The 10,661-nt window shown below is 40.8% G+C and overlaps 1 protein-coding gene across 8 annotated transcripts in view; it reads left to right on the plus strand.

Annotated features, from left to right (window-relative positions):
• The window catches only part of CEP290 (centrosomal protein 290), a 126,388-nt gene extending 116,356 nt beyond the window's left edge, over window positions 1–10,032 (plus strand). For all 8 annotated transcript variants that reach the window (XM_061639608.1, XM_061639606.1, XM_061639610.1 and 5 more), the window contains 5 exons: window positions 123–264; window positions 1,106–1,179; window positions 1,260–1,363; window positions 8,492–8,580; window positions 9,386–10,032. In XM_061639608.1, coding sequence (XP_061495592.1) covers window positions 123–264; window positions 1,106–1,179; window positions 1,260–1,363; window positions 8,492–8,580; window positions 9,386–9,574 — 598 coding nt within the window. In that variant the 3' untranslated portion in view covers window positions 9,575–10,032. The remainder of the gene's footprint in view (window positions 1–122; window positions 265–1,105; window positions 1,180–1,259; window positions 1,364–8,491; window positions 8,581–9,385) is intronic.
• Window positions 10,033–10,661: the final 629 nt, after the last annotated feature.

A 10,661-nucleotide genomic window follows, 5' to 3' on the forward strand; every position in this document is an offset into this window, starting at 1 on the left:
TATCCTGTACTGTGTTTTGTTAAATGGTCCATCTTTGCTGCACTTAATGTAGCAGCTTAAGGTTTTCTTTTATTGTCTGGAAACAATGGTTTAAATAGTCCTTAACTTTCTCTTACTTTCAGAATGTATGAAAATAAGATGAAAGAAATGGAAGCTGATATTGCCAAAAAAACTCAAGCCATTAGTGACCTTAAACAGTTATTACAGAAAGCCACGGAGTGTGAAGAAAAAAATGAAAAACATATTGAAGATTTAAAAGAACAAGTAAAACTGATGCCGAATGGAATTTGTTAACCATCTATCATTTATATTTCATTGGCAGACTTTTAATACACTATGAGCCTTTTGCTGTATTTTTTTCCCTCTTCTGTGTATCCAGGGAGGTTTTTACATATGGAATAGCACCATCTCCTGGTTGTGTCAGTCTTCTGACTTTACCAGTGGGAGAAGCTTCTCTCTCTCTCATTCTCTCTCTCTCATTCTCTCTCTCTCATTCTCTCTCTCTCTCTCTCTCTCTCTTTCACTCACTCACTCTCACACACACACACACACACACAGAGGGGATGTCTGTTGGACCTGAAACAGGAATTTATAAGCAGACATTTTATTACTTTTAATTCTTTGGAACCTCATTCTTCCCATTGTAAAGGCTTAGAGTCAGGCACACACAGAAGAAAGGGGGTGAGGAAGTCTTGAAGGCTCCTTCCTGTGAGGCCTTTTACTTGTTTTTTGTCCCCCATTTCCTCCCCAAAATAAATGTCACCAAAAAATAGCACAGGAGCTGGCTGCTGAAGCACTTTGGGATCTTTTGGTGTGCCATTTTTAATTTACTTTGCCCCATCTACAGCCAATTAGACAAAGAGCTGGAAAGTGGGGATTTATGTGCTACAGCTAGTGCAGGCCACTCTTTAGCTAGAAGCAAGAAGCTTGAGAGTGCAGCTAAAACAAGACCTGGAGATGGGAGATAATAAGGAAGAAAGCAATGTATCCCAATGCAGTATGCAGTTAGTGGTTATGTCTCCTCCATTGTTTTATTTAGGATGCTCTTCTACTAGAAAATGTCTCATGTTAAAATAAAAGTATTTCTCTTTTTCTCTCTGTAAAGATTGAACTTCTCAAACCCTTTCCTGAGGGTGCCAAAACAGAGCAAGGGCTTGTCAGAGAACTACAGCTTCTCAGGTAAGGCACAGTAAACTTTATTCCTTCTACAGAACGTGTTAAAATATTGAATACCTAGATTTTTGTGCCCTGTTTTATAGATTAACCAATGACCGTTTGGAAAAGGAAAAAGCAGAGCTAGCCTACCAAGTGGATGCTTCTCGAAAACAGACTGAAGTTAAGGCAGGAGAAGGCTTTGCATCTGGTAACATTTGAAATACTTAATTACATTGTGGAACTGATCAAATCTTCCAAAGGCTGAGATATAAATAAGCATTAGCAAAACTTCAGTCATGCAACAGGATAGCCCTTGAAAAGCTGCTTCTGAAAATCAAGGAGTTCTCCCATGCATGTAAGATGTTCTCAAGTGTTGTTGCGCTCCATCTTGTGGTTGAAGGCAGAAAGATGCTGATCAATTATTATTATTTTTTGGGGGGGGGAGTCTTCTAATCTTCCCTTAGCTCTATCACTCAGTTCTCCTTCTGCATTCACCAGAGTGGTTGGATGTGTGCTCTCTGCTCCTGTTTACCTGGTTCAGGCTTGTAGGTTTGCCTTATTTATTCCTTGTTCTGTAAGGTTGTCGTTCCTTAGTCTACTCCTTAGTCGTTCCTTTTTTTTTTAACTAGTCATCTTTGTCAAGTTTCCTTATGAAACCCTGTCTTTTTAACTGGACCTTCTGCTATGGTTCTGTACTTTCTCTACAGACTTTCCCCATACTTTGTTCTCTGTTCTTAAAATTTTTGTTTAAAACCCCTGCTTGTCAGCAAGACAGCTCCACCCACCATTTTATCTCTACTGCAATATCCTTTTTTCCTGCTCACCATTTTGGTGCTTCTTACAAGTTCTCTGCCACTTTATTGGACCTCAGCCACTCAGTGCTCCCGCTGCTGGACTTCTTATTGTGACTTGCAAAAGAAGCAAGCCGCCACCACCGCTGCCACGACCTGTGCAGTCAGTGCCTTCAGTGCAGCAGGACTTATGTACCTTAGACATTCATGCTGTCTGCCCCAAACATAAACACTATTGACAGCTGTGGTCAGGGAGACTCTACAGCCAGAGTTAAGGCAATTTTTCACAGCGGGACTGTGGGAGAGGGGGCTGGGTTCCCATGGGCCTCTCTTTTTCCCTCCCTAATGCATGGGAACACTATGGCGGAGGCGATGGGAGAGTTAACTTTGCATCATCAGCTGTCACAGATGTCACTGAGAATACTTAGGCCTGTGCTGAGGAACAATTAACTGAGGATGAAGAGGGTCAGATGAGGCTTTCTTCATCAACACTTCAGTCAGTCTTTTCTATGCAGTTCTTCCTTGAGGGCTTTGCCAGGTTCCCAGAAAATGCCACTGTGCAATCCCATTGCTTATGTCAGCATGCACAGAACTGGGCAAGGCCAGGACGTCAGGGTGCAGTCCCAAGGTTCGGATAACCTTAGGTATGATAATATTCTGCTGCGGTACAGCAAGCCCAGGTCATCCAGCCTGACTACATGCCTTTTCCTTCATTGTCTAGCTAGAGCATCTCAGGGGAGTTTTATGGGCAGATTTTTCTGGGGAATTGGCATCTAGAGTTAATATAGCACCACATTCTGCTCTTCCAGCAGAGGCTTAGCCCACTTCTCCCTTGCCTGTCCAATCTCAAATGTTGCATCAACATGGTACCTTACCGGCATGACCTGGGATGGCTGCACCAGTTAGCCCAGCTGTGTTGCTTCTGTCATTACCTGACCCCCATGCTGCACATCAAGGGTTGGCAACATATTGTCAGGATGCATCTGCAAATCCAGATCAGGACTTGTTGATTTTTTTTTTTTTTTTTTAATATAGTTTTTATTCAAATTTTTCCAAAAAACAAACAAAACAAAGTAAGAAAAAACATAACAATACTACAACAAAAAATAAAAATAAAATGGTTGACTTCCGATTTGTCACAGATCAGCTATAAGTATATAATATACATCAAACCTGTCCCTTAATATGTACATACAGAATCCCTTTTCTCCATAAGCTGTCTTAATTAATCATCAAATCCCAGTATCATCATTTTATTTTGATCTTTCGACAAAAAGTCTAAGAGAGGCTTCCAATCCTTAAGGAACGTATCTGTCGATTTTTCTCTAAGTAAACACGTCAATTTATCCATTTCTACTAAGTCCATTAATTTCAGTAGCCATTCTTCCATTGTTGGTATTGATTCCATTTTCCACTAGGACTTGTTGATTTTGGATGAAAACAAATGGAGTGGCACCTCTGAGTCTGAGAATGTGGTTTCCAACTGTTTATTTCAGGATTCCCTCTGCTTTGTTAGATATTAGAGACCTTGGACCTGAAGGATAAAGAGGCTACACCAGCTCCCTCCTCTTCTCAAGTTGCCACTCTGTGTCTGAATTGTCAGCCTAAGTCAAGAGTGGTGAGGCTTCCTTCTCTACTAACCAACGTTCTAAAATCTGAATTTAACACTCAGTTGCAAAATAAGAAGTCTGTGGCTATAGTCAATAAACATTATGTGCTGGAGCACATTGGATAGACCATCTTTGCCCTCCCCTACTGGATGCTCTATTGTGGATCTTTTGAACCAGTCCTTGAACCCTAAAGATGTGGATGCCAGCTTAAGGACTTCATGGACTGGGAGATGGATGTGGGGCTCTGGCATCTCTATTAGACTAGTGCATTATCAGTTAGAGTGGTGGGAATTGCTTCAGTTTTTTGCCAGAGCATCCTTGCTGTTGTGGATGACTTATTAGATGCTCCTCAACAGGATCAAGCTAGGTTCAGGTAGTCTTTATTGAGGATTTCAAGGACTGTGGCAATTACAAGGGATGCCTCCATGGACACTATGCAGTTTGCCACAAGAGCTCTGACGGCCGGGGTATTCACAAGATCTCTTTGGCTACACCACTGGGAGGCAGATACAATGGCCCACACAAACCTGGCATCTGAGGTAAGTTGTTTGGGGGTATTGTATTGGACAAGGTTTTGGTAGAGTCCAGGGACAAGAAGGTGATGCCTTTATCCAAAAGGAAAGAGGATAGGCGATCTTTCGGAAATCATCTCACCCATATTTTCTAGTCCAGTCCTTTTGTGGCTCCAGACACAAAGGCAGGGCCAGGGATGTCCATTCCATATGCTTCTTTTGGTACCATCAGTGCATTAACAATAGGGGCTGCCAACAGGCATCAGGATGCTTCAGATCCAGTGCATCATGAGGGGGCAAGCAACAGTTACAACGGGCCCCTTTCTGGGTAGACACCTTAAGCATTTCTCTCACAGATGGCCCAACATTACAATGGACTACTGGGTCATCCAGACTTTGAACCTGGGGCTCCAGCTGGACTTCATTTCTCCCCACACATACACACACGTTTTGTGCTTTCCCCTCTGTAAACTCAACTGGACAAATAGTCCAGGATTCAGGAAGCCATTCACCATCTGCTGCATATTTCTGCAATAGAGTCAGTTCCAAGGTATCTATTCAATCCCCAAGAAAGATGGTTCTTCCAGGGCAGTACTGGAAATTTTTGAACAAATATATCAAGTAATACAAGTTTCAGTTTGAGACCCTCATGTCCAACAAGGAAGTGATCTAACAAGGGATCTTCTCTCTTCAATAGACCTCAAGGAGGCTTATCTACATGTCCCCATCTTCCAGCCACAAAAATATTACCTGAGGTTTGCAGTCAACTTTCAATACAAGACCATGCCCTCAATCTGTTGTCTGCTCCAGGGTATTCATCAAAATTGTGGTTGCCCTGGTGGCCCATCTCAGACCCCAAGGGGTGCACATCTACTCTTACTTGGATGACATGTTAATTCACTCCCCAGATCCTCTGAAGGCATGGGAGGATGTCTCAAGGAACATGGATTCTTGATGAACCAAGAAAAGAGTCACCTATGTCTGTCCCGGTCACTGCAACATCTCGGAGCTGTCTTAGACACTGAGTGTGGAATCTTGTTGCTGTCTCCAAAAAGGATCCCGAAAATTCAACTGGCAACCAGTGCCAATCTTATAAAATCCTTGGTGGACTTCATGTAGCTGGCAGGAGTATTAGGCCTCATTGTCAAGGTGATACAAATAACTCCCTGGGTATGACACCACACTCACCTGCTTCAATGGGCACAACTGCCCTTTCAGAACATCAGCGCCTCCTGACATCTGCAAATGTGCCTGCCCCAACCGATGTGCAGGTGTCTGCTTTTATGGACACACTAGCCCAATCTCCAGAGAGAGGACCCGCTTCAAGACCCTCCACTGATGATGGCAACCATGGATGCGATCCTAACAGGTTGGGGAGCCATATGTGAAGGACATAGGGTACAGGGAGTGTGGTTCCCAGAAATAGACTATCCTGCCACTCAGCTTACTGGAGCTGTGTGCCATACACCTGACTCTTCAGTATTTCATCACCTTCAGACCTCTTCAAGTGGTTCTGCTAAGGATCTCCAACATGATCAAGGTTCATGTGTATCGCCAAGGGGGCATGCAATCAACAGGTCTACAGAACAAAGTATTAGATCTTCTCAGTTGGGAAGAAAATCACCTGGAGCCCCTTGTAGCAGAACACCTAAGGGGAGTGGGAAATGTGCAGGCCAATTAGTTGAGTCTGCTTCACAACAGGGAATGGCAGCTACATCCAAAAGTATTCAGAAAGCTTGAGGAATGCTTCGGGAAGGTTTCTGGGGATCTGTTAGCATCTCACCTCACTCACCAAGTAGAAAGATTCTTCTCCAAGTATGTAGAACTCACAGCAGAGGTGATAGATATGCTCATCTCCCCATTGCCTCCAGGGCTACTGTACACGTTCTCTCCACTTCCACTTCTTGCCAGAGTGCTCAGGCAGGTCCAAGACGAGAAGGCGAGGGTCTTCTTGGTGACACTGGTATGGTTCTCTGAAATTCTGTCTTTGACAACCTCTCCTCTGTAGCATCTCCCTCTCAGGAAGGATCTATTCTTCTAGGGGCAACTACATCATCCAGATCCGGTATGATTAAACCTTCATGTCTGGATATTGAATGGAGCCATCTCATCAATGCAGAATTGTCAGACCAAGTGGTTGACATCATGATGGCATTTCATCACCTTTCCACCATTTGATTGTATGAAGACACATGGAAAGTTTTTTCTTCTTGGTGTGAAAAGAGCGTTGTCCAGCCCCAAAGAGCAGGCATTCAGGATGACTTGGGTCTTTTTGCAAGCCACCCTATCCATGGGCCTTAGACCCAATACACTTTGTCGCCAAGCTTCTGCTTTATCCTCAGTCATGTCTCCATCACTGGAAAAGCTCTTGGTCTCACACCCATTCTTAAAGCACTTCTTATGAGTAGCAACGATTGCAGCACCACCAGTTCAACATCATTTTCTGTCCTGGGGCTTGCATAAGGTTTTGAAGGCACTTCAGAAAGCCCCTTTCAAGCCCTGAAATATGTTTCCCTTCATTTACTGTCTTTTACATTTCTTTTTTTTTTAGTGACTAACACTTTGGCCCACAGAAGTGGACCAAGTGGGCCCTCAATCTCCTCTCTATAGATAAGATGCTTCTGTACCTCTCACAACCACAGGGTAATCTTACGTACTGTTCCTTTCTTTCATCCTAACATTCTATTCTCTTTACTGTCAGCAGAACTTATTCTCCCTTCCTTCTGCCCTTCGCCTGTTCATCCCACTGAAAAAGCCTAGTATTCCTTGGATGCGAGGAGGGCTCTAAAAGTATACATAGTTAGGACAAAGCCCTTCTGTAAAATTGATGCCCTATTCATCTCTTTCCATCCCTCTTCGTTGGGAAGAAAGTTACTTCCTCCATGCTGTCACAATGACTTAAGGCCTGTATAGTGCTGGCATATACTTCCATGAGCCTTCTCCCTCTGACAAGGATTATGGCTCACTCCAACAGGATCAGTGCAACTTCAGCTGTGTTTGTCCTTAATGCTCCTCTGAGTGAGGTATGCAGAACAGTTATGTGGGCCACTCCTAATTCCTTCATTAAGCATTATAAAATTGACTTGTATGTCTCAGCAAAGGTGGCGTTTGGGAGAACAGTGCCAGAGCATATTCTTCCATACCAGTAGGCAGCCCAGCCTTTTTGTTCCTGCTCTACACAGGCCAGTTTTGGTATGTCCCACCTGCGATCATTTTGCATGCACGGGAGAAGGGAAATTTGGTCTTAGTGTGAAACAATCTTCTATGTGCATGTGAATATGATCTCAGGGCCACTCCCTACTGTGAGCTGGGTTGCTGGGGTTTTTCCTTTCCTGTTTTTCTTGATGTTTATTGCAGAGAGATCATCTGGCAGAGAATGAATGTAGTTAAGAGATGCTGGTTATTTCTCTGGTTATTTTTGGCTTGTCATTGGAGAACTGATTGACAGAGCCAAGGGAAGATTAGAAGGCTAAAAAAAAAATTGATCAGTGCCTTTTTGCCTTCAACCACTGGATGGAGGGTAACACTCATCTATCTTTCCATGCATGTAGGAAGTCCATTTAATGTTAATACCAGAAGTCCCTTCTGGAATGAAATATGGGAGCTAAAGAGGGAGAATTGATAGTGGGACCACTTTCTGTGAACAGAAGTGCTTTCCACTCCTGCAAGAGAAGGTTTGGATCTAAACCCATGTTTTTGAATCATAACTTTTTTAAATGCAGCATTAATTATAATAATAGTCTTTGTAGAACCATTCTCCTAGACTATCTACTTTTTGTCACAAAGTAACCCAGGTGAGGTACTCCGAAACTTGGAACTCCAGTCGATTGAATTCATTTAATGAAAAAACTGATGGCATGAACTGATGCTTGAAGGGTTTCGTTACTCAGCTGGCTGGAACAATGAAATGGCTTCATATATTCCATTTATATTGGTAGCTCTACATTTTATTGAGGCTGATCGCATTAGCCGTGGAATATTTTGTTCCAAGGAAAATTAGAAGAACCGAACATTGGAAAGTCATGGAAGTTTTTATTCTGTTTACTCTGTGGTTATGCAGCTATTTCAGATAAGGCTATTAACTGGATATTCTAAAACTAGTGATTCAGAACCTATGATCTAATTGTGTGAAATAAAGTAGGTCAGACAGTTCTGATATTTAGAACTAAAGTTATTACAGAATGTGCCATATGGTACAAACCTGTTGGAACACACTGGTATGAATACATATTCAGCCTTGTGCAGTTAAGACTATATTTCTGGTGAATCCTACTTTAACCATATGCAAACATAAATTTGCAATACATTATTAACTGTGTAGCAGTAGAGAACACTGACTTTCTAACACTTTCTAAATTATAATCTTGCATTAAATCTTCATGTATATTTTTAAATACCTAAAACCTTTCATTTGAATACCTAGGGAAGGATGGAAACTACAAACTACTAATGGAAGTAACAGACCTCAAAACACAGTTGAAAACCTCAGATTTGGAACAGCAGCGACTTCATGTAAGTTTTGTAAATATTCCAGTCACTTCCAGATAGGTATCTGTTTAGAAGATCTGCAGACTGTGCTTCAACTTTCATGACCCAGAATTTGAGGCAGGCTGTTTACAGTCTTTCCTTATTAGATATATCACTTGCAACTCATAGATTTCCTCTTTCCTGTTGTCAACCTTTTGAAGACAGGTGAAATTTCCCCATATCAGATTGTAGCTTTCCAAAAGTGAAGTACATCTGGTTTACGCCTAAAGTTTTGTAACAGGGACTTTTAACCTCATTCTGTGGAAGTGATTGGTGCAAACTGCTAAATAATTTGGTAAAACTGTCTAAGATGCAAAGGTTTTGGCCTTTGAAAATAGACGTGATAGAAGAAGATTCTGCAAAGTTCCAGTAAGTAGAGAAAATGGCAGAGCAAAGTCAGAGCTCTGGGTATAGGAGCTGAGGCAAGGCATGTTTCTATAGATTTGATAGCTCTGCGTAAGAAAGTGAGGAGGAGCAACCTATCCAAAGATTCCCTCCTCCGCTGCAGGAAAAAGACAAGTTCCATTCACGTTCTTAAACTCATAGAACATGAGCTAGCTAGATTTAAAGATGTCTGTCTCCCATTGATCTTAGTAGGTATATTTTTACATCCCTTTTGAAATCTCTGGGATTTAAAAGTACTTAACTTGGGATGGATTGTGTCCATTATGTTTATGGCCTACATGTTACATCAAAACCTCAAGTGAAAAATGAAAAAAATGGCAGGCATCTCAGATTAAATTGTTAAGATTTAATGTGTAAGGATTTATTGTATGCTGTTACTCATTAGGAAGAAGTCAGAAAGCTGAAAAATGAACTGGATCACTTTGATCCATCCTTTTTTGAAGAAATTGAGGACCTAAAATACAACTATAATGAAGAAGTTAAAAAAAATATTCTGTTGGAAGAGAAACTGAAAATGCTATCTCAACAGTTTGGTGTTCAAGTAGATATTCCAGCCAGAGTTTCTATTGATTAAATGAAAAGGTACATCATTTTTTTGAAGAAGGCTACAAACACTGTTCATAAGTCTTTGCATGGAAAAGGAGCAAAAACATTCTAATATCAGGGATCAAGCAAGATCTTTGGGGAGGGCAATTTTCTCTGAAACGTCATTAGCATGCAGTTTAGGCTTGGTGTGTCACTAGTACACAATGTGTTTGGAGTTCTTGACAAAGCAAGCATCTCCCTAATTGAGCAACTGCTGGTTTCACTTCTACAAACACAGAAGCAAAAGTAAGGAATAAAGGGATTATACGATTATACAGGTTTTTTTCATATTGTGTAATTTATTAAGTTTTCAATATTATGTTTTTGTAGATCTTCCATTGGTGTGTTTGCACTAGTCTAGCAATTATTTATTTTTCTACATTTGTTCACTTTTACCATTTTACTCAAACATCAGTTTAACGTTTATTTACCCTAACAAAACTAAAACTAGCAGTTAAATAAAATTGGCTTTGCCTAATAAAAATTCTACAAACTCATTAAACAAGTTTTCTTATTATTCTGATGTTTATGAATAAGACTGAATTTTAGTTTCATTATACCAAGGAAAAAAGTTGTCTTGAAGAAATTATAAAATTATTTAAGCAAACAGTGCAGTATTGTAACATTCTGCATTTCTTCTAAAAGTTTTGAATCTCGTTAATTTAAACATTTTAGAACAAATGTCATTACAGGCACCCATGTATAACATATGTATAGTCTCTTTAAAATACATAGAAGCAAAGAATCAAGTTTCTATGTATTTTTAAGGAAAGAGCAATGATATACACACATGCACTCTTCACAACTGATTTATTACATAAATATTTTGTGCTACAATATTTGTAGCAGAGTACAAAATAACACAAAAAGGTGCTCTGAAGCTACTCGACACCAAAGTCAGTCAGGAATAATGTTCTGATCTTCAAAGGTTTTAATAAGTTCCTTTAATCTTCTATTGAGCTTCTGACAGTATTCTGGTAAAACAACCTTTTGAAAGTTTCTTCTCCTTCTGCAATATAGTCTCACCTATTGCCAGCGTTAAATATTTTTAGTTACGTTGCTAGAATAAATTCCTC

The sequence above is a fragment of the Rhineura floridana genome, chromosome 8 (assembly GCF_030035675.1).
Source record: "Rhineura floridana isolate rRhiFlo1 chromosome 8, rRhiFlo1.hap2, whole genome shotgun sequence".
NCBI classification, from domain to species: Eukaryota; Metazoa; Chordata; class Lepidosauria; order Squamata; family Rhineuridae; genus Rhineura; species Rhineura floridana.